We start from the raw sequence: 25,012 nt of genomic DNA, 5'->3' as shown, positions 1-25,012 counted from the left end.
CACTTTCTAAGCAAAATGACCTTGGACTTCATATTTTTAAATCCTACCCTCTCTCTCTTCTTCCGCTCCCTGAGGTCAAACATTTGTTTCTCCATGACGTCCCAGTTCTCTGCAGAGCCACAATAGCCCAGTTCAGTGTCCATAGCACATTTCCCTCAAACTTTTCTTCCTGTTTGCCAAAGCCTGTAGTAAAGCCACTTCCCCCAGCCTAATGCCTTCACTTTCAACTCCATCCAACAATAATCCTATCGCAGCCTGGCGAGGGACTTCCATAGTGGCCAAGAGCCACACTTTGATACAGATGTCCAATGTAGTTGAATTTGTCCGAGGCAGTTTCCCTTGGGAGACACTGTGGGAGCTGCCAGTTACTCAGGCAGAGACTGAGACTCTTTACTGTAGAAGAGAGAGGGCTCGTGGGAGTGGACACATTCAAGGTCTATAAAATTAACAGTAGCACAAAATGAGGATAGTAATTTAGTGGTTCTCACAGTCCAAAGCAGAACAAACATCCAGTGAAATCAGGCAGCAGGCTGAAACCAAAGGAAGAACTTCTCCAGAGCATTTAATTAATCTGTTATCCCCTTGGTACAGAAATGGGGCCAATTAAAAGGATAATTAGGTGAGGTGAGGAAAGCTTATCAGTGTGTCTCCAGTGGCTGGATGATGCAGGCCAGCTCAAGGAGTCCCTCAGCTGCTGACAGCCAGAGTCAAGGGAGGGATGTCTCAGTCCTGGCCCATCAGCATCCCCTCAGCCCTGAGTGGTTGATGTCCTACTCAGTGACAGGGACAAGCGGCCCTTTGGGAGATTTTGTGCTCTTAAACAGAATAATAAGTAATGATATTGTCAAGGCAGGAAGCCTTATCAGGGCAGGTAGTGTTCACTTCTAATTCGTATCAAAGGAGAGAAACAGAAGGATTTGGAAATTTCATTCCAGTTCTCAGCACATAAGGGACTCTTTCATGGATCTGGAAATAAGGGAGACAAGGAAAAGAGGGTTTAAGAATAGTGTATAAGGAAATAAAAACAAAGAGATGGAGGAAAGGAATAGTAGATGTTTTTATTTTCAGCCTTCCTGAAATGATCACGTTGGAGTCTTCTCTGTCTTTGTTTCTAAAGTTGCTTCCTGCATTTAAATGAAATAACAAAAGCCTAGAAAACCCAAGCCACTGGAAATATGCTGAAGTTCCCCTTTTTCTGCAGGCATTTCTGATACATTCAGGTTGTTATTTTGGGGCTTCTCATAACTTAGGTAGCTGACTGAAGGTCTGTAAAAGTGAATCAAAATTACCAGCGTGAAGTCACCGTTTAAGCAATACAGGTGGAAGGGGTACAAGGATATCTGTGTGCACCTGCCTGAATGCACTTAACTCATCCTCCTCCCCTCAAAAATCATGGTTTTGTTCCACAGATATGTGCAGGCTGTAACTTTTGCTAAGTTTCATTGCAGAGCTAATAGCCAAACAATTGTGTGGATAAGCAGAGACTTAAATCATTTGGAAACTGTTGAGAGAGAACAGATCTGATAGTAATAACCTTCATGGCTGGCAAGCTACAGCTGCTTTTGACAACTTGTACCAATGAAAGCTTAAAGTTAAGCGCTAAATATCTGTATTGTGCCATAGGATCAATTTCAATTCCCAAGTTTAAAGCTTGAAACTTTAGGCTGCTTTTATTATCTTTGAGATTGCTCTGGGTTTTTTCTCTAGGTTAAAAAGGAGTTGGATTTTTTTTTAATAAATGTTGGAGTTCTTGTTGTCATTCTGATTTTCTTTTTCTTGAACACAGTGGGACAGCTTGGTTAATTTATTTCAGTGCAAGGAAAGTGTGGCCTTATTGAAGCCACAAGTGGTTTTCTTTTATAGGAGAAATTACAGAAGGTTGTTTTATTAACATGTTTTATATCAACTTAGATCTTTTATTCTGTAGCGGTGACTTCCAGACTGCACATAGGTAACAATTATAATAGCACATGTAAAGAGACATGTCAAAGAATGTATGTAAACAGTCTGATCAGGATCTGTAGTTTGCACCAATGGCTTTACCGAAAAAAAGAAAGGAAATAAAAAAAAAGCCACTGGTGCAGTTTGCATGCTGACACTGAAATTGCTGTGATGACTACAGGTAATGAATATCTAACTGTTCACAGTGCATCTGAACGCACAACCACAGGTCTGAATTTAAGAATAGAGGTCACACTTGCTCACTGGGTAGGCAGCTATATATTAGAGAACATGAACATCAATTTCTGGTGCACTGCTGTGTGTCAGACAATACCATTCTTAGCTGTGTTTTAATTGCAAGTTTCAGTGGGAGTGAGAATTTGACGTTCTGCAGCATAGAGCATCTGTGACAGCACCTGGGGACTACTGTGTCCCAGCAGGGTATTTAAAAAGAGGAATGGGTTCAGAAGAGAGCAGTGAGAAGTCCAGGAAATCTGCGTCACAGTGAATGATTCAGAAAGCCCTGACTTAGAATCAGGGGTGGTTGGGTCACCATCAGCAGATATCTACCTACAGAAGGTGAAGAGTCTGGTCGTGCATGGCCAGTTCCATACCCCATGAAGATTTAGTGGCTGAAAGTGAGACCGATTCTGATTAGACACACATTTTTTAATTAGAAGAATTAGTAGGCTTACCAGAGAGTGGCATGCAATACATTTGGCTTAAAATAATCACATAAAGAGCATCTCCTTCTAGAGAGACACAGGATGGCTCAGTCACAGATTATGGACCAGTGCCGGGGTGGCTGGGTGCAGTGGCCCAACTTGGGCTATGCAGGTGGCCACAGAAGAGGATTGCAGTGGCCTGAGACTGAGGAAGTTCATATTGCCTTGCAGTTTACAGCTCGTGTTCTGAACAGTCAGCAAGTGGGGATCGTGCTACCTTCCCTAGCATCGCCAGGAGATGGGGGAAATGAGCAGAAGTTAAATGACTTCTGGGTCACACACCAAACCGGTAGCCAGGCTGGGACTAGAGCAGTGTCTGCTGCCTGCCTGTGCTGTGTTTCATCAGGTGGACACCTCCCTCCTTTTCCCCAGGCAGCAGCACCAACTAGAGATACATTTGCAGTGATTGAGCCAAAATTTGATTTCTCCTTTGAGTATCTCTGATCCCAGCAAAAGGAATAATGTCATGACATGCATCCAGGCTCATTAATGAGTGATGTAGCTGGATTAGATGCTTAGTTACCAGGGGGGTATCTTTTCCAAGTTCCCTGCATCAGTTGGGTTGGCAAACACTTCCCACAGTGGGGGTGCAGGCATGTGTCTTTACAGCCAGAAGTGCAGTTTACAGGCAAATCCCAGTTGTAATCAAGGCAACCAATTTCAGATGATCAAGGTCTGGCTTTTCCTGGGGACAGAAGGGATGTGTGCAAGCAAGAAATGGGATCAGGCGATGGGTTAAATTGCACCTAGGTATGATTTGACAATCACTCCCCTGATAACAGCTTATAATGTTTACAATTTGTCTTCTGTTTTGTTTTGTGATTTCAGGAGCAGAAGGCACAGTGTTCCCTAAATCTATAGAAACTCCCAATGTCAGGGCAGACCCCTTCAAGGAACTAAGGTAAATTTTGGAATATGGTTTAATGGTAACTCAGCGGAGCCTTGTTTGAGTTGTGCATACTGCTGGGCATCATTTCTGCTTTTGCATAAGAGCTTGGGGACTGACTTTGGAAGGCATCACCGAGAGGCTGCCATAGAAGGGAAGGGACCTGTCATCTTTACATGTAATGTGACTGAGCTAAAGGCAGTCATGGGTGATGAGAGCATCATTTATCCTCTACAACATGCGCTGTGTACCCTGGGATCAGCATTTGAAAAGCAAATAGAGGAATCTTCTGGTTGTACAGGGAGGCACAGGCACTGCAACCCATGCTGAATCATGGGGAGCAGCAGCAGGGAAAAGGATAATGCGGATAATGCTCTCCAGCATTATCTGTCTTGCAGAAATGCAAACACTCCCTGACCTACACTGGGTATAGGTATGTATGCATGTAATTGCTGACACTGGCAGGGATGCCACTTGCTGACAGCAATGTATCAGGAGGGAATAAACAGCACAGCTCCTGAGAACCTCAGGCTAATGCTGAGCATTGTATTTATTTAAAAACAAGCCAAACATGTGGCACTATGGATTAGTTTGAATGACTGGTCTCTGAAAAAGACTAATCATATTGCCTAATAATTAGCAACCAAATCTCTTGGTATCTTCTGACCAAGAGCACTGTCAGGATTTGCCACTGATGCAGTAATTATTGTTCCGTAGAGAAAGAGAGAGAGAGAAAAGGTGAAAAATGTCTCCAGAAGGATGTCTTGTCCTTAGGTCTTAGGTTGCAAACTCTCCTTTCCTGGGAACTGCTGGGAGTGAAGCAATCTTCAGACAGCACAAGGTGTGGATGCACCAAGATGTGAGGGACCTCTCATTAACTCTCTCTGCTCTGATACTGGAGATAGTTATGGCCTCCTGTGGAAGACGAGGAACACCCTGTGTGCCTTCCCTTGGGTCTGTCTTCCAGTTTCTCTCAAAACACTCTTAATTCTTCCCAGTTTTGCTCTCGTGGGATCCTATGTCAGACAAGAGCTACAGTGGTGGTGTGATTCAGTTTGTTATGAAAGCTTGGCCTCTTTCTTCATGCAGTGGCATTGTCCCTGCCTTGTGGTTTTCCCAATCTTGGTATACTTAAGAAAGGAAACAGAATCTTTGCTCAGCCTGACATGCAGCTCCAGGGTCTGCTGGGGTGCAAGGAACCCCAGGAGGACAGGAGTCCATAGTGCAGGGCACATGTAGCCCCTGTTTCTCTGGGCAGAGCAAGGAAACAAAGCAGTCAGTGGGTGGGTGGATTTGTAGGTGAGGTTCAGGTGACAAAGGCTTTCTGGCACAGACCAAGTTTACTGACATATTCAGAGGGGAAAAAAAGGCAAAAAAGAGAAAACAAGATCATGGTTAAAATATCCAATAACATCTAATTAACATACAAAACTGGGTCCCATTTTCAGTAGTGCAGAAGAGATGCAAGGTTTAGGTCCAAGATTGTGGTTACTTAGGACTTTTCTAAACACAGGACGGGAATTTAATGTAAGTAAGTGTAGCGTGTAGTATTAGAGGGGACAAATGTGAATGAAAATGTCCTTAATCTGATTGAGTATGCTTCTGTTCCAAAGAGAATTAAACTAAATGAAATGGAAATGAATTAATGGCAGCATCCATACAAGGGGTTGATTCCATGTATTTCATAGAATCATAGAGTGGTTAGGGTTGAAAAGGACCTTAAGGTCATCTAGTTCCACCCCCCCGCCATAGGCAGGGATGCCTCACACTAGACCATGCCACCCAGGTCTCTGTCCAATATGGCCTTGTACACTGACATCTGGTCTGCTTTAACTTCATGTTGTTATTTCACTTGTTTTATGCAGAGAGCTGTTAGATAACTGACTTTCTTTGAAATTAGTGGACTGGGTGAAAAAGGAATCATGCCAAAATCTGGTGGTTTGTTTGGGTTTTTTTTAAGGGAAAATCATTGAATTAGATTTACCTTGAAAAAACGTCCCATGGGGTCCTAAAATATTTTGTGTGCTTCTGAAAATTTTATCTTGGCAGAAATAAATGTTTTTTTTTCCACCATCCTGAGAAGAACAGAGCCAATGGTAGCACCGTGAAGGGAAAGCGAGATTTCCCAAGAGCAAAAGCTCTGTTTCTCCCTAAACCAAGAACCATCCATCTCTCTCTCTACATGCTGGAACCCTGGCTGCTTCTTAGGTAAAATGGTGCCTTTTGGGTGCAGTGCAGAGTTAATAGAGAAAATAATCTTGCTCTTGGGGGCCATTTTTTTGTACCTTCCTATTTTGACAGCAGTATGTGTGCATAAAGGTGTCCTTTTGGCCTTTTTAAAAAGATGCTATACTGAAATGAGACTGGATGAGATAGCACATGGGTCCCGAGCTGTCATATATTGCTAGGAAAGCAGCACTGTAAACATGCACTCAGTAGCTGCTTGACTCTAAAAGCTCCGTTTCTGTAGTAAATAGCACAAATGTTCTTTCCTCAGGCTGAAGTTCTCAGGGTGGGCACGTGCACATTCAGCTATTGTAGGCTGTTGTCAGATGTCCCCAGCCTCCATCAGTCATCCTAGACCAAATGGTTGTGGTTAGGTCTGTGATTTATCCTTTATTCTCTTTTCAGTATCAAACTGACTCCCACTTTTTTCATTAGGAGACTTCAAAATAAGGTGACAGCAACTGTCAGTATGGGAAACAGAGGAGACCAACCGCTCCTGTCACCACTGGGAGTCAGACCATCTGTATGTCTTCTTTCCCTTTCTCTCCTCCTTAACAGACGGACAGATTTCCCCTGCAAGATAGGCAGTACACTATTGTGTCAGTCATCTCTGTTTCTGTCCTTCTTTTCCTCCCATCTCCCAAAGGCATTCAGTCATGCCCATGTCTCACTCTCCAAACAATAGCACACACGATCTCAACAGACTTTCTTGTCCCCGTTTATGAGACAAATGGTCTTCAATTCATACAGCCAATTTTATTTATTAGTAACTACCTCCTCTACAAGATGGTCACCATCCTGGAGAATACACAGTGTGTGGTCCCTTTGCCGAGTACCCTTTTTAAAACACTTTTGTATGCAGTGGTTTAGATGGATAAAATTCAGGTGGCAGTATGTCTGTAGCTCTTTCCTTACTAATGTGTGTAAGCCCATCACAAGGCTGCAGGAATTGGTTTGGTTCTTGTTTGAGCCAGGTCTGGACTTCGCTGCTGAATCTTCTCATGAATCTCTCCAAAGCTGCAGACTCGTGTCCTAAACCAGTCTTACTAAGTATCAATTGTAGTAAGAAAGCCAGAGCTCCTAAACGTCCTTAGTGCAGAGTGTTATTAATGATTTGTATTTCTTCTTTGGAATCTAGAATGTTCTTTAATAATGACTCAAGAAATAGAGGTGGTTGAAACACTATTTTATATACTTCTATGAACATTTGCATGTTTTTACTTATTTGAAATAATTTTAGACTCTTGAAAGTTTTGGTAGTTGTTCATTGGGTTCTAAAGTGGTCAAAAACAGAAAAAGAAAAGCAAACACATTCAAATTATTTTCAAATTCTTGTAAAGTTTAACACTGCCATTCAATATCATCCCAAAATAGCTTAGTGGGACGGCTTGGGAGATTGAAATTTGGCTTGGGAGATTTGGATGTTGAAATATTTGTATTCATCTGCATTGACTCTTTTTAATGCAGGTTAGTGTCTTTGACATATGGTAATATGGTTGCCTGTGTATAATAGTTGAATTCAAGATGACCTTTTCTCACTGGATTATTTTAGTGGCATCCAAGTAACTTGTCAAGAGCCTGTCTTGAGAACCTCTCCTTGACATTGGCAAGAATCACCTGCCTTTTTCTATTTATCTTCCAAAAGGCTTGTAAGTGCAAAGGAGACTAACAGAAGTTGCCTGACATATCAGCACTCTTCTGAGGTGAGGGTTTAAGGGTAAACTAGCCAGTGAGAAAGGAAGAAGAGAAATAATTTGAGGGGAGGGGATTAAAAAGTGCATTATCCAATATAAGAAAAAAATATGAGGATGATGTTAAACTGCTAAGTGTTAGAAGCTGGAAGAGTCTGTGTCAGATGAGCGCTGTGTTGTAGTGTCGTCCATCCTGGTCCCTGGGCTCAGAACTAGCATAAGCGCCTGCCTGATTTCTAGGTCATGCTGGGGGGCACCAGAGCATGGAAACTGGGCTTAGGGCATTTCTGTTCCTGGAGTTAGATAAAAGGAAATCAGACAGCATGAAATTTAGTCTATAAGGGGCAAGCACACACCTGGAATTCATCCACAATTATTGTAGGTTAAAAATGCAGTAAGCTGCTCATCCAAGGCAGGAAACCAAGGGATGACTGTTTTTCCTGTAATGCACAAATATAGTTAAGGGAGAATTAATCCCTTGGGCTTGAAGGGGTAATTTTTGACCAAAGTTAATTATGAAGCACTGAAAGTACGAAATGGCAGATGAAATGTACTTGCAGCTTGATTTTATTAGGGCAATTCTACCTTTCCATGTACAGTACTGAACTATCCAAATAGTCCAAGTGAGAGCTATTGTAGCAAAAAGCAATTTAAATACAGTGCTCAGCTAATGCAACAATACTCATTTTGCAAAACAATAATTCTTACCGAATTAAGGTTTCTCTCAGCTGTGTTTCACAAGGCAGCAGAGACATTTTCCGTAAGTATGAACACAAATAATGCTTCTGTCTAAAGTCCATTACATTAATAAAGATTAAGAGAACAAAAATTAAAGGAAATGCAAAAAATGAATGGTCTGAAAGAGGAACTAATTGGTGAGAAATAGCAGTCATTTGTAAAGACTAGTGTGTGATACTGAAGCTTGTTTAGTTTACAGAAACCACTTCGGTATTTCTGTGGCGTGTCAGCAAGGGGAAGATGTTCAGTGTAGCCTTGTATCTAGCTGCTGGTGTTATTTTCCAATTGATTTGCCACAAAGGATGCAATTTTTTCTCTTTTTATACCAGTGCAATCCCAGTAATTTTAGTAGTCCTACCACCGTAAAAGACAACAGACATACCTTGGGGTGAGCTTTACCTTCCATGCTGTAACAGATATAACTATTTTCATGTGACACAGATGGATTTGATTTATGTGACTACCTCCACACATATGTGTTAGTGTACAACTAAAATGAGAGACCATGTTCCTGGTTTCTAAACTTCAATCTAACTTAAGTGGACTTTGGTAAGTTTCTTTTGAATGGCAGAAGTCCTCATCTCTCCATTTTCTAATCTAGGAGAGCGCATCTGATCTAGCAGTTTCCCCATGACAGCTAAGGCTGCCTGAAACACTCAGTATTGGATGAAACTTTCTCAGAGCAGAATTTACACTGATTTCACAGCCACTTTGCTTTGGCCTTTCCTCCTGTTGACATCCCTTCAAAGCTGCTGCCTGTTCATCTATTACAGAAGACAGACCACGGTCCTTCCAAATCAGAGACAGTTTTTCTAAAGGCTTCTTGCAGACAGCGTATCAAGATCTATTTATACCACTGGATATAAGGCTTGGAGTTAAAGAGGCAGTTGATTGTTGGGGATTTCCATCTGTTAAAGTATTTCTGTTGCAAAAAAGGGGTGAGGGAGATTGCTGTTCCATTTCCTGCATTTTATCTTTTAACGGCCTTCATCTCTTTCACACCCAGCACCAGAAAGAGGAGGATTTAGCTCTTGGTGCCCTTTCTTCCCCTGTTTCTAGCAGGGAGAATCCTGCATTTGGATTCCCAGGAAACACGTGCCTTGGAAATGGCAGGGGCATTCACAGAGTTTTACTGATCTATCCTGACTGGATAAATCATGGTCCTGCCCTGTTCACAGTGCTGCTAAATAGCATCTGTCCATAGGCAGGCAGATCCTCTTCAGAGCGGGTTAATGGACAGTGAAAGCAGGCTGGGCAGGAAGGTGTTTTGAGCACAGTATATTGCTGAAATGAGAAATGAGATGGGCTCAAGGGAAAAGAGGCAAAGCAGTTAGAGTTGGTGGTTTGAGCAGCCTGCAGTGGGGTGCGTGGCTCTTCCCAGATGCACCCGTGTCCCCCGTGCTGTAGGAACATGGGGGTGAAAGAATGTGCAGATGCCACCAGAGCTATGAGGCCCTTCAAACAAAAAACAGGACCAGGAATAGGGAAGTAAAGGGCAGATTTATAAAGGAAATTGCTGCCAAATGGTATAAGGGATAGACAACAATGGAAATACCCTTCTTATTCAGTGGTTGGTGGGGAGATACACAAGACTGCATATATTTAAACAGCATAATTGCAGTTGGAGGAGTGGCTGCAGAGACCAGTTTAACTTTTCCTGGGCACTGAGTAAAATACAACAGCCTGATTCCATTATTCTCTCTCTACATTTATTCTGTAGGGGTTTCCTAATGCAAACAAAGCCTCTTTCTAGGAGATATCAGTCGTCAATCTTGACTGTTATCACAGAGTGAATATCTTTCTTGTATACAAGATCTGCATCCTGCATGGGTGTGTTGTGCCCCCAGATTGTCATTAGCTTTCAACAGCAGAATGTTGCTTGCTCCATAATCAGAGCATTCATCTAACCTTCGAGTGCCATTCACAAAGGTGTATGAGCCAGAAGTCCTCTGGGACTTGAGAGCAACCCTATCGGTGTGACCAATCTGTACAGTCAGGCACGTACATGTATCCCTTTGAATAACAAAACTGAGCTTTTTTTGTTGCCTTTTTTAACTCTGTGCAGCACACTGCTAACCTTGAGTGGAAAATAGATGCTAATAAATGCGAGGTCTTAAAAATGTGAATTACAGCCATTTCATACTCCATGGCAGACTCACACTGGTGAAATGGCTTAATACGTAATTACAATGCTTGTCCTTCTCTCAAGTGCAAACGATGTTACTCAGATAGATTTTGCAATGACACCTGTGGAAATAAATTGTGCAACTAATTAGTTATTCAGATAATACAGAATACTGGCTGTGCACTGATTGAAGGGATGGGGCAACACGTCTTTCATGATGTATCTGTATGGTAGGTTACTCAGCTCTCTGAGGTGGTACTTATTTGGAAGGCCTCAGAAAATTATGAAAATACCCTTTAGCCTCTGGAATGCAAATGTTTATAGAAAATGTTGCCTTTCATTGCATTTTGATAATGATTAAGGAGGGTTACCATGTTCCGGAGAGACATACCTTGCTGCTTGTGTCCTGGGAGTAATACCTAGTCTGTAGGTTCTAAGGACCATTTTGGGGGGTATAGGATCTGCAGGTTATTAACTGCAGCCATATTGTCCTAAAAGCAATCATTAGACAGTTATCCAGAGAGAAGGGCAGGCAAGCCAGAGTTTGTTTCTAGTGGAAGTTGGGTGACATATCTGCCGTGCTGCAGAGTCTGGCTAGTGCTGGTGTTATGTAGGGTTAGCTGGGAGATGCTGCAATGCGAATCAGTTGGCATGTTGGTCTGGGTTGCATCATTTGTAATGCTCTGTGAGAAGCTCAAAACCTATTCTTTTATCATAACATTTGTACTTGAGATAGAGCTATTTGTACCAAGGATATTGAGCATGAAATACAGAAGTAAATAGAAAGGAGGCAAGGAAAGCACCTTACCTACCTATCACTGCGATCCAAATCCTTTGCAAATACTGTGATATTTAGGATGTAATCGTGTTCAAAATGCCTGAATAGCTCAGGAGAGAAGGAGATTTTCCTTTGAACACTGTACTTATCTTAAAGAAATGAGAGGATGTAATCCACTGAGCACCATTGCTTTTGGGTAGAAAAAATACATATTTTTCTTTAATATTTCTCCCTCTCCCTTTATACTTCTCTCCCACTGTGTATCTCACATTTCTAAAACCCAGAGTAAAGAACAAAACAGGCAAAATGAAAATCTTTGCCTTACTCAGCACTTGGTACCTGCCTTTAAGAAAGAAACTTAGCACACAGCTGGGGCTTTGCCTGCCAAACAGCAGCAGTTACAAACCAGCTTCCTTAAAGCTGAGTGTTTAACATGAGCTTCTCATTAACCTGGTACAAAATAGGGAAGGACGGTTTAGATGCTTTCCTGCCCAAGTGAGGTGCTCCTCAGGGTACGTTGATGTACAAGTACATTAATTGTGCTTTAGACTGTAGTAAGGAATCAATAGCTGTTGCATAACCCTGTTAAAGAGAAGAGAGAAATGTGTCCATAACCATAATGGGGTCCTATCTTTTGAAAACAGTATTTTGTATACTCATTAAGAGAAATCATAAATATTCACTCTGTCTGCAGAATCTTTATTCTGAATTTGTTGCATGTGGAATAGAGTTGTTTTCTCTAGGCCAAACAGGAATAGCTATGTCGTTTCCTCATGACTGGAATCGATTTTATCTTTTTAATGTGTGGTGTCTGCTGCTGTGTGTACTCCTCATGTATTTTGCAGTATGGGTTTATCCCGTGGGCTATTTTGGCACCTCTGGCTCTTTTGAATATTAATAGTATCCAACCAAATAGTATTGCTCAGTTTGTACTAAAGGAATGTTACTCCTTGCTGTGGTGTTTGGACTCAGCTCGGCCTCTCCATGCAGAGCTAGCACATGGATAATGAGAACCCTTTTCTAAATACAACTCAGCAGTCAAACATGTGTCCCTCTTTGAGGACCCCAGCACCACCCATAGTTTCTCCTCTGGTGTCTACTTCATGTAGAATAATAGTAATATATTTTTAGTGTATAAGCAGTAGCTGTGCACTACCATGCACTTTCAGGGCTCAGCAGTGAATTGGCTCAGCAATGTTGGACTGGTGGTAGTCAGTGACCTATCTTGCCCCTTGTGCATGCACTTGTACTATGAAGGGAGGAAATGGAAATGCAGAAGCTCCTTGTGCTGGCAGCACAAGCAGAAGCAGGCAGGTGATTCCTCTTTCTCTTCTCTGTCTTGGTAAAGTGGACTTCACCACCTCATTCCCAGATTGTGCTGACACTTCTGAAGCTGTCAGCTCCCTGCTCTGGCTCCCAGCTGAGTTGGCATTGGAGTGACTCATGGAAAAAAAGCAGCATTTTTTGAAGCCAAACATGTGAAAGCACCATATTAAAGGTGGAGGTTTGAAATATAAAGGTGGCTAATTTGAAAGGCCAGGTAGCAGCCACCATTTCATCCATCAGCAGAGGTGGCTGCTATAAATACATACCTCAATACATACCCACAGCTTTGCTGGCAAGTGAAATAATGCCATGTTTCACTTCAGCTGCATGAGGACATTGTGTTCTTGGACAAAAGAAACCAAACTCGTAAATGTGTGTTTCACAGTGTTTTGTGGCTTCAGGGACAAGCAGGAGATTGGGAAGCAGAAATGTGAACGCAACCCAGTTAAGAGCCAAAAAGCAGGTGAGAGTCTCCAACAAAGCTGGAGGAACATCCAGAAGTAAAGTTTGGTCCTCCAGAGAGGAGAGGCAAATCTCCCAGGGTGTGGGCAGTAGCTGCAGAGGGAGATTTCCCCTGGGTTAGGCTAACAAGAGTGGGTGTCAAGCTCTTGGGACCCTCTTGGCAGTTTTTTGGGAGCTGAAACTCAGCTACAATTCTCTGCTTCTCATGATGAGTTGGCCTTGGTTTGTGAGTTATCTCTCGCTTTCCATAATACAAAAACACTTTTTTTCCCTTTTTGTCTTGTTTCATGTCATTAAGGATGGTTGTGGGAAGGCTGGATGAGGATATTATGAAGTGACCCAGGGGAATTAAGCAAGAAAGTCAACCAAAAACCCCAAAGCTTAGGCCATCAAGGATGATAAAAGAGATTGTAAAGCATGGGGGAAATGGCCACTTGGTTAGTTTGAGAATAGCTGAGAAGGCTGGATAATGAGGGGATGTGCTGCTGTAAGATGTTACCTGCCAGCAGACTCAGTGAAAATCTGCCTGTGCTTGATAAAATAAGGGCAAAAAGTAAGACATGAAGGGTGTATGCTGCTAGTGCTGAAATGTGTGGCAATGATTATAATGTGTCATGTCCTGTCCACTTCTGTGTTAACATTTTAAAAATCAAAGGAAGAAGTAAAATGCCAATTTAATTTATTTTATTAAGGATTTGGTGTCTTAACTTTAATGAAGGAGTAATAAATATAAATGGATATTAATGGAAGGTTATTAGAGCTGTTCATTTTGATAGAAAATATGCAGTATCTTCTTGTGCAGTGCCAGAGGTTAAAGATTATTATTGCTTCCTAAGGTTTCTGAAATTAAAGTCTCTCTCTTACGACCCACAAGGTATGATTGAAAATGTGTGCATATGAAATGGTTTGCAATAAATTCATATTGCAATAAAAGTCTCTTTAGAAAAACAGGATATCTTACACAAATCAGCTGAGGTGCTCTGTCTAAAGATGAAAGCTTTTTTATAAACCTGAAGAATATCGTTTCACTGCCAAAAGGATCACCCTGAGAGCACAGAGAAACCTCTGAAAAGGTCCTGAGCTTTCAGCAAGTGGTCGAAACCCAGTGTTCCCTGGATTAAAAACTACTTGACTCTTTTATCTGGTTTATACACTTCTAATTAATTACAAATGACAGAGTCTTTTAGCATACAAAAATTAAGTCCTTCGTAATTGCTGTTCCTTTCTATCTAAAACCTCCTAACCCCTCAGTACCAGATAATCAGTTCTTGTTTCCCCTGGGGCAGAAGAAACTGTGTTGGGAGCACAGCAGGAAAAGCCAGCCCCAACTGTATAGTGCCAGGAGATTTGGGCAATGCATTTCTGCTCGTCACCAAATCCAGACCTTTAGGCGTATCATACTGCAGGCACTGGCTTAATTCGCTAAGACTTACTGAAGTACAGAAACTTGGGTGAGGTGGGATTACCAATGCAGTTTTGGTGTTAGTATTAATAGGCTAAATCCTGTGGGCAACGCTTTGCCTTTATTAAAAAACCCAAAACCATTCCCATGAAGTCATGTCCCTTGATCACTTCTGTGTAATTCACTTAAAGTTAGTGAGGTCTTCTTGTAAACACACTCTATGTGTTTCTTCATGAGCTCCACATCTGGAAACAACCCGGGATCTGGTAATTGCCTTAGTATGGGACTTGGCCCATCTATGCCCTGAATACTTCCATAAATGCTCAGGTTTTGCTATATGGGATCTAACTGATTGTATGGAGAAGAGAGTCATTTATCCTCATCCCCTACATCAGGTCATGCCTAATTCTTTGCAAAAAAAAAAAGGTCTTACTGAAAACATCAAGGGCAAAACTGCTAAAGAGAGTGGAAAATAGAGCACTAAATCTCTCCTAGTCCTTTCTTGTTCTTTCCTGTTTAGTATATGACAGATTTTTCTCAAACACCCACTAAATACGTTGATTTTATGGGGTCTCGGTTGAGCAGTGGGGTATCATTTAATCTGTCCATCCATTAACATTGTTCTGAACAGTGAGAGGAGACTAAGCAATGAATTTGTCAGAACATTTTGCAGAGCTCTGAGGTGCATGGCATTCAAGCAACATCACATCAGGAGTCTGAATCTGAGTGTTGAGGTTAGTTACAGATAGAAAGAATAAATCAAGCAATAAAGGATGCCTATAAAAAAGGATGCTCTCTCTTAAATGAAGACACTTTAGAGTCCATCATAAACCTCTGACATATATTCAGTCACTCTGCTTGCCGTCACAGTCTGAAATATATTTCAAGGTGCCTGCATATCTTACACTGTAATCTCTAATAAATATATGCACATTTTCAATGACGTTGCATCATACCTTGTAAACTGATGTGACTTGAAAGGGGAATTGGTGTCAATGCAATAGGAGTTCTGCAGGCAAAGGTGCTCAGATACACATTAAAAGTATGTCAAAATGTCTGCACAACACCAAAGTGAGTGTTGGTTTCATAATCATCTCTTTGAGGAAGATTTTTTCTAGCTGGATGCCAGTTCTCTGTTTCTAAGTGAAGCAAAGCACATACAATTTCCTTAGTGTCTGGCTTTCCTACTCCAGTTTGAATTTCCAGAAACAAAAGCAACACCTTTAGCTGTGCTTTTGCTTAGAGTGATGAATAACAAAATTAGCTGTCAAGAGCTATACTGAAAGTTCAGCAAAGTTACTGAATACTTACATACAATGGTTCTCTTGCTCCCCATGTGGAGATTATGGCTCTCTTGAAAGAACAATTGCAAGACTTCTGTAGGAGCAATCCTTAAAATTGATCATCCCTTAAATTTTAGTAGCTGTCAGGAATTAGCAGTGTGGCATTGATTTATGGAGCTATCCAGGCCACTTCTGCAGAGCTTCCTTCCTTTCAGAGATGAGTATTCTGGGAAGCTGCTAGTATATGTGTTATCCATTAGAACCCATCAGGCACTGCCCGTATGCTTTGCTAGTTAACATTTCCAAAAGTAACTTCAGGCATATGAGAACCTGAGAGATTCGGGTTTTATACTTACTGATTTTTCAGAGTATGGTGCTCCATACTGTACAAACCTCAGGAGATCATGAGCTGCTCATTTTAAAGAAGAATGTTGGGCAGTTCTGGTGTTTTCTACTTGGTTAAAAACAACAACAGAGGAACCAAACTTGGAAAAAAAAACCAAAACCCAGCTGGTGCATTAAGTGCTTGTGGTCACCATAACAATGTGCAGACTTTGCAAATCTGACTCAGATGCTTGAAAAATGACAAGATCTACTTGCAGTGAAAGGCTAGAGGCATAGAGAAGAGACTGTGGATGATTGGGTTTCTCATGAAAGCAGTATGGTGTCTCCCTGTGGTGTGCCACTAAACTTCTTGTTGTAAAAGACCATGTAATCTTGATTTCAAAATGTGACAGAATTTACCATGTTTTTAACAGACCTATGTGTTTACGTAAAAGTGCTGTATGTAGTAAGGGAGAAGCGATGCCTTGTACTTGCTCTTTTATTGGCTTATCTGTTTTCTTTTGGCAGTAAAGTTGCCACAATACCAAAGTCTATAGAGTTTAATATAAGTGAATTGGAGACTTTGGGTAGAGTACAAAGTGTATAGACAGGTAGATTCACTGTTACTTCCCGTCTGAATAATTGCTGATTTATGCTGGATGGTAAAACAGCTATTTTCCGTTCCAAACCTTAAGACACGCATAGAGATGGTGAGGCTGTTGGCTTTCTGAGGGTTATAACTTTGAGTGATCTACGGGTGGTGCTAGATTTGACCATGTGTAAATTCCATTATTCTGTGATGCATAAGCCCCTGATTTCTGGGGAGTTAATGAAACTGTGTATGGATGGGCAGCCAGCGAGCACACCACACTGTGCTATTGAACAAGTCACTCAGAAACACACTGGCAGCTTTGCCATTAGCACAGCCTAGCTTTTCCTGCTGTGCACTCTGCTAATATAAATATTCCTGAGCTGCTTTTATATATACTCAGGCCAGCATGTACCTCTCCTTTTTTTCCCTGAAATCTTACCATTTCTTATATCGAAATAGGAGTGTTTAGAGCTATTTGAATTCTATTTTTGTATTCACGGCATAGAGCACCGTGACAGTGAGAACTGGACATGACAGTTGCAGTGCAAGCTGCACTCCTCTCCCCAAGTGCACAGCAGGTCCTTAACCTTCTGGAGTGGGATGCCAAAGGTTTCCACACCGAACCCTGTGACAGCCCTCGGTGCACAATGCAGAGCACTATAGAAATAACCATGCTGGCTTTGGCATTAGAAAAGGCACAGCCCAGGTACCTGGCAGCTTTGCATGGGATGATTTAGCTTCTTAGGTCATGTGCTGCTCCAAGTAGAAAATGTTCCCCATGCATCAACTGTGCCTGCTCTGCAGATCTAAGTGAGCTCAAGGGCTGGTATTCCTATTCCTCAGCAGTAAGTGTGCCGAGCTAGTAGCTTCAGCAGCAGAAAGGACTGGTAAATTTGCCTTAGAAAAGCTCACGGTCTCATTTGCCAAACCTGATGCCTATAGTGTAGCCTCATTCACTCTCTCAGTGGAAAGCAAATAGAAAAATCATTTTTGCAGTGCCCGGCAATGTTTATCTTCCAGGTTGGCTGGCCTGCAGTGACATTAGTGTCCCCAGAGCTTCTGAACTTAATCATTTCCAGTTGCTGCTTGCCTGCTTGAAGCTGTCCTAGTCCACCCTCCAGTGTGTTCTTCCTGCCAGTCACTATGGGAACAGCAATCAAAGCTCAGATTTATGGCTCTGTAGATATCCAAGGTCACAGAGCACAGGTCTAGTGGGAACAATTAAAACAGGCCTGTCCAGTTATATCTCTTTAAGCTCTTCTCACATTATACCTCTAACTAGAGCAGTAAAGTTAAAGCAGCATGACTGTCAGGATGTGACTGCTTTATAAAAGATAGCCTTTAGAGGAGATACTCTGTACACCATTATCTGTAGAGGCATATTAGGAGTGTAGTCAGCATCACTGGATAAAACCTGTCCCCAGGTTTCACTCTGCATCCCCGCTGCCAGAGCTGCTCCTTGCCAGACCCGGCCATGCCCTGCAGCCCCAAGCAGGCATTCCCACTGGAGGAACATGGCTCCACAGCCTGCAGGAAGGCAGGTCCAACCTAGTTTGAGCTCTTCTGATGTGGCAGAAGAGTTGAAATGAAACCAGTTGTTTATACTGGTTTGAGGGGTTGTGTGGTTTCAGTGGATTTGCCCTGGGTGCTTCATTACTGTCATCACCTATAAACTAAAAATTGCAATTTATTGCATTGTTTGAAATTGTCCATATTCAGCAACTGTTGTTTATATCTGGGGACTTGCTCTGCAGCAGCACATGGGAAAAATGGGCTGTGGAAATCATTGGAGTAAAATGGAGAGCTGCAGTGAACTTAGTATCTGAGGGACAGAAAAGTAATTCTTTGGCAATTTCCAAGTTCTGTAAGAGGCAGCTGGCTCCTTCTCCCCCCCTGTTTAAGGCAGTAGGTTCTATTGAGAGACTTGTGTGATGGGACTCATGATCCCATTGTCCGTGTTTTATTGAGTCCAGGGAGTGTTAATGTGGTATGTTATGTAGGAGTGAAAATCATTTAGTCCACAAGATCCATCAGCAGATACTACATGAAAGTCATATACAGCGACCTCCTTCACATACAGTGGGAACAGAAAGATGCCACAGCAGAATTTTAAAAACAGACTAGCAAGACTAGCATGTACACATCTTTACAGGTCTCCAGTCTTTTGTGATAGTCCTGTGTTTTAATTACACTTCCTTCCAATTCACAGCTAGTTGTGTATGGGTAACCAGAGCAGGTTTGTCTAATCTTTTCTAACACAGGATTAGTTCCTAAATGCTGTAGGTGAAATGAGTTCTTACTGTGCATAATGCTGTAGAAATGTTACCAAGTGGGCAGTGGTACTGGTTTGGGAGGTCCAGTGTTGAGCCCAATGGCTCCTCAGCGTGGTGTGTGGACATGATGCTAATGCCCTCATTTCCCTGGGGCCACAAACTGAGGATTCAGTCTTCTGGAATTAACCAGCATTTTAAAGAGAAGGGAAGAAATACCCTAGTGCCAGCCCTTCCTGGCTCAGTGGTGGGTTTGGTTACTGACACAGATGAAGACCATGGTAGTCATTTCCACTGGAAAGGTTTTAGCAGTGGTGGCCACATGGACTGCAGAGTTAAGCTCTTGCCTGTTTTATTTTCCCTCCTGTTACCTTCTGAGCAGACAATCAATAGTGTTAAGATTCCTGCTGAGAGATACCATGAGGGTGCAGGCAATTCTGTAAAAGCAAGGAATTCTAGGAAAAAAAGTAAGATACCTCGTGGCTTTGATTGTTGTTGGTTATTATTTGGTTTGGCCATGCAAAAGAAAAAATTGATTTTAAGGTCTAATTTCCTTTCCTGTGTTATGTTCCCAAGTTAATTTTATTGAGTTCTTTTAAAGACAGTATTTGGGAAGTCCAAAGGGTTACTTTTGTATACCTGAGGGCCTTCTTACCACGTGAGACCTTCTGGTGAAGTTTCTTGTGGAGGTGATGGCTGAGAGCTATGTTCTGCATTGGGGGTGACAGTTTGCTATGAGGAAGTTGCCTTGGGTACTGGTAAAAATGAGCAGTGAAGACCTGCCTGTATCACTTTGTGGTGTTGGGGAGAATCACCTCTCCTGGGCTGTGCTGAGCCATCCCCACCGCTGCTATGCTGCAGTAAAACCAGAGAGCACTGAATGTACTCATGCATGGTCACAAAGGTAGCTCATCACAAAGCTCAAAATTGAATTGCAGTGTTTCAGCCACAAAGACAGTCCTCCTACCTGCCTGCCTCTCTTTAAATTCAAAATAAAATAGAGTAAAATGACATGAAATTAAATTCCCAGCTAAACACCTGTTCTAGGAAGTGGTTTGTGCCACTGAATGGTGCGGGAGCTTTTTAAATCCACTTCATTTCACCTCCACTTGACCTCTTCCTTCAGCAGCTGTAGTTGTCTCTTTGTTATCTACTTAAAAGTCATATGAGGGAGGTTATTACATTCAAAAAGCAGACTTGCCCAAGGAAAGACAGAAGGAACCTCATAGAAGGCAAGAAACCTTGAACATTTTCTCATTTTGCTGCGGCTGACCCAAGGAGCTGGAGAACAAACAGGGTCAACAGCCTACAGCATGAGTGCCAGCGATAGCACAGTGGCACATATCAAATAGCATAAGCAGAGCCAGAAGGAGGAATCACAGCTTCTTGAGACAAGTACCCATGAGCAGCAGTGCTGCATAGCTCCCAGTTGCCACCAATTCCGGGTGGAGCAGGGATGTTGCTGCCCTATGGAGAGGTAGGTTCATGGTAATATAGTCATCTCCCAGCATAGGATGAATTGCCACCACCCAGCTCAGTTTCTCTTTTAGTTAAGAAAACTGTCATCTAGCATTTCACTCTTGAAAGATTGCCAAATCTTACCTTAAAATTTGTGTTTTACTCAGGAGTGATTATATGCAAAAGATAAACAGAAAACAGTTTCATTTTTAGCTGAAGATAAATTGATGCAAAGAACTCACAAAACATCCTTTTCGCAGAATTAAAGTAGTCCCTTTGGACACAGCTCCATACTCTCTTCTTCAGCAAGTTGGGGATTTTTAGTTTCCTGATCTCTTTCTGTCTCTGTTCATTCCTCCCTCCACTCACCCACACAATCCCGTTATTTTATTCTCTGCACCATTTCCCAGTCTATTTCCCTTTGCATGTTTGAAAACAAGAAATTAGTTGGAATTCTCAAATAGCTTCAAGACTTTCAGTTCTAGACTATCAAAGAGCTTTGAGATTAACTTCTTCAAGTACTTCTCATCCTTCCAGTTGCCCTGGCAAACTCCATGGTGTTGAAATGGCAACTGGTCACACAGAAGAGCACTGAGCCCCTCTCTGTGTCTTGTCTTGCGTGTTCCTTGGCTTTGTCTTGGCGTTCTTCTAGAGAAATGTGTTCTTTTGTCACTTGTTTGTATTCTCTACTGCACATTGTAAGTTTTGAATTGTCAAAATGGGTTATGGAGGAGTGCTGTGAAGGAGGGATGTAAAGGAATCTTACCTCAGGGGATACTTTTTAATAAGTTGTCTGTGTGTTGTTAAAAGGCAGGTTTCAGTTCAGCTAGGTTTGATACAGGAATGAGTAGGTGATTTCCAGGCTTGTTTATGCCAGAAATCAGACTAAGCACTGGTTATCATCCTATTCAGTGGTAGTGTCCTGACCTAGATAGCATCTTTAGTCATCCCGTTTTGCTATCGCAGCTTTAGCAAGTAGTAATAAGTGTGGGAAGACTTAGATCAAATTTAGTGATTGCCAGTGGTTTTGACCCTGTGAGAGATATTTCTTTGCACACATCTCTGTGCATGGTCATAGTTGTTTGTACAAAGAAGCGTGTGTGTGTTTGTGACCAAGCAAGGCTGCTTTATGCTTGCCAGGCAGCAGGGCAGGGAATTGCAGCTGGAAATAGGAATCGTGCCTCTAATCAGGGAGCAAGGCTGTGAACGAGTGGTCTGGAAGGTGAAACACTTCCCTAACTCTGATCAAGAGCCCAACACATTTGGAAGGAGGATGATGCAGTATTGTTGCATAGTAACAGGCTGGATTTGAGATGTCTGCATGATTCCTGTGGCCTTATGCATACGGACATACAGCTGTATTACCGGTGTAAATGGTGACTGTGGAAGAGGCCACAACTTTGGTGTATACATCTCTTTAGATTGACAATTTATGCATATTTACCATTTTGTGAAGTATACTGGGCCCAGAAAATAGAACATCTACATAAAAATGAAAAGTAACTGAAAACCTGTTACATGCTGTATATAGCTCTGATCAGAGGGGGGGAAATGACTACAAATTTGTGGTTGACAAGCTTCAGAAAAGGTTCAACAGAGTGTGAAAATTGACATTTAGTAAATAGCAATTCAGCCTTCATGTTTTGTGAAGCTGCTTGAAATAAACTGCAGGTTTTAAACAAAATGTTTGGTCAGATGTTATATTGGATGTTGCTTGTCTCATTACTGCAGTTAATTAAAAGAGGGGACAAAAAGTCAAAGCCAGAGTCAATAAGTTTGTTAATAAAGATTTAATTTGGTGGAATCATTATAAATTGACTGTACAATGAATGGATATGCCGTAGGAGTGTGAGTGTCTGAAGGTCTATAAATGGGTTTTCAGAAATAGTCATCAGGTTGTAGCCAAATTGTCATGCTAAATAAGCTCTTCAAATCTACTTAGGGAAGTGTGTGCATGTTTCCAAAGGGTATAATCACCAAGTATATGATGCATACAGACACACCTTTTTACACAGAAGGATTTTTATTCTACCATTTCAAATCTTTTTTAGTTTTGTTATCTCTATATTTCTCATTGAAAGTGATTTACTATTAAAGCCAATCTTTTTATAAGAAATAGAATAATTCGTTGGAGAAGTAAATCATCATTGCAGAAAGCACTGGAGGCTGAACCTGTGTGCTATCTGCATGTGATTTAATCTACCTGACCCTTTCCCTTTATGCCTGACCAAACAGCAGGCAAAAATACCATGACAGGTAGACTCCAAAAAGAATTCTAAAATGGAAATCTAGATCAACATCTCTTCATAGAGCAGTTCTGATGTAAAGACTGCATGCAAAGTACTGATGGTAATGGCTGCCATATTTGCATAGCACTGCACTCCTGCCAGTAATCCTCTCATTTGAGTATATTGGGTTATCACAAGGAAGTGATTTATCTGTCAGTGATGACGTGCTGGTCTGCTCAGCAGGATTATTTAAAACCCTAAAACACAGAAGAAGACAAAAAATATGCATAGTGCTGCCTTCTTCCAAAGTAAAGCAGAAGAATAAGCCATGAAAGTAGTGGTGAGTTGGCCCAAATTATACCCCAGTGGTCAACCACTGACTGCACACAAAAGTCACCCCAAAGAAGAGTGCTGTATATATAATAATATATATTTGGGGATTAATCTAGCAAGCTTTAGCTGACTTGAGGACCATCTTCCCATCAGGTTTTATAACTTTAGGCCAACTCAGATGGCTTTTGTTGTCCTGCCACCATCCAGAAGCCAGTATAAACTTCAGCAAAAAGCCCACTTCAGCCTTAGCCGTTACCTCCAGGCTACAGTACAGCTGCCCCTCTCCCTGCTCCAATGGCCCAGGGTTGCTCTGTGGTGGCCACACAGACCTGCTTTGTGAAGCATTCACCTCTTCCGCGTTCCTGATAGCAGCGCATCATTAGACATTAGGTAGCAAGTGGGGTCAGTGGCCCTGATGAAGTACTGAGATGACGTGGTTTTATTTCCTTTTTCCTCCCAGGCTTGGAGAGAATGCATCCAGATAATACCCACTCTTAGCAGCCTCTTCTCTAATTCTGGTTAAAAAGATTTCTTCCAATTTATGCCTTTTAATTAGAAGCTTTCAACCTGTAATTAGAAATTTACACCAGCTCAGCCTCATTTCTGAAAAATGCATTTGTGGTTTAGGCAATTATGGTAACATAGAAAGTAATTATTTTTCTCCATGTGTGAAACGAGCGTGCTCATTAATGCACACAACAGGAGGAGGATTTTATTTTGTTTCGGTTTGTTATATTTTACTGCAGGAAGGTAGGTGACAAGGTGTATCAGACAAGCAGAAAAAAAGGTGGTTTAGGTAGTAGATTGGGCATATCTAACTACCACGCCTGTTACTTTGCCTTGCTGGAAAGGCAGAGAAGCTGTAGTCAGCAGAAGAGGTATGGTCATGCTGCAGCTCCAAGCCCTCTGGTTAGCACACATAGCCACAAAGGGATTTCCAGACCATTACTTGACCAGTTGTGACCCAGACTACATAACTTGTGACAAGAGACAGTTAGTGGTTAGTTTTTTGTAATAAAAATAATTACAGGCTCTTAAGTTCCATCTAGCGCCATCAGTAGCAGCACTGTGGCTTAGTTAGAGCTCAGCCTGCTCTGTAATTTACTGCCCCACTTCTGACCATGCCAGGAACATCTGTCCTTTGATTTTCCTCCAGCCAGAGCTGATTCTTCGCTCCTGTATTTCATAATGTCTCGTATGGCTGGTTACTGGCAGAGTTCATGTTAACATACCGGGCTATCCAGTACGAACTGGATCTTCTCAGTCTCACCTACAATTGCTGTGTTCTTACTAATCATGCCCTTGCTCTCAGCTGATAACTCCTCTGCCCAGCGGTGCTCATGGGCCCTGTGCCTCCTCAGGATCTTATTCTAGTCTCAGCCAGTGGAGGTTTCCCACCACATGGCTCACTAATGACTCTGGGTGTTCCAGCTTATCAATTAAGGCTGAAAGATTGAACACCACAGGACAGAGGTAATCCTGCAGGCAGTTCTCTGCTTGGGTTTGGCAGGCACAGCAGGGATTCAGAGCAAGACCTATTTGCTTACAACCCACTGGGTGAGGAGAGTGAAGTTGCAGTCATCTCTACACTTAAAATAGGAATAATTCATTGTGCATCCCTGAATCCATTCCCTGGCCACTTAAGCACATTATCTTCTTAAACGGCTTCTGTATTTACTGCACATCATTTTCAACTATCTCCTAATTTCTATGATAATTTCCTTTCTTGACTTATAAGCAACAGAATTTTGTAATTATCCAGATGGTTTTAATTTTCTCAGTAATATCTTCACTTCGTTAAACATTAATCTCCACTCTTTCTTTTGACAGTCTCTATGCTTCACCACTTCTCCAGTTCAGAATGAAACTAGATCTCAACAGTATTTACCAGTACATTTTTCTCCCTAGATAAATTCGGTATCTTCTGCTTGAACTCTAGATTTGCCCTCTAAATACTATATTTGGCTTCTTGTAAAACATTCCAGAGATAACCTGAAAAGTCAGAGAAACCAAACCACAGCCCTAAAACATATAGGACAACATTGCATAATTACATCCCCTTCAGCAGTTCTCATGCTGTAGCATGGTAGGCAAACACAAATAACTTACAATTGTGCTTTGGCTCATGCATGTTTTTCTAGTTTTACTACTTTTTAGATCTCTGAATAAGCCTCAGCTCATGCAAAGCGTACTGGAAGACTGTAACAGGGGATATGCAGTGTGT

At 41.9% G+C, this 25,012-nt stretch overlaps 1 protein-coding gene across 12 annotated transcripts in view; it reads left to right on the top strand.

The window, feature by feature from the left end:
- Positions 1–25,012, top strand: part of SGCD (sarcoglycan delta) — a 525,277-nt gene that overhangs the window by 487,541 nt on the left and 12,724 nt on the right. For all 12 annotated transcript variants that reach the window (XM_061343981.1, XM_061343980.1, XM_061343988.1 and 9 more), the window contains one exon: positions 3,495–3,567. In XM_061343981.1, coding sequence (XP_061199965.1) covers positions 3,495–3,567 — 73 coding nt within the window. The remainder of the gene's footprint in view (positions 1–3,494; positions 3,568–25,012) is intronic.

This window comes from Neopsephotus bourkii, unplaced genomic scaffold, assembly GCF_033783945.1.
Source record: "Neopsephotus bourkii isolate Nb327-2 ecotype Australia unplaced genomic scaffold, CSIRO-AGI_Nbou_v1 NB_1846, whole genome shotgun sequence".
In the NCBI taxonomy this organism is placed as follows: Eukaryota; Metazoa; Chordata; class Aves; order Psittaciformes; family Psittacidae; genus Neopsephotus; species Neopsephotus bourkii.
This window is presented reverse-complemented; position numbering and strand designations above follow the sequence as displayed.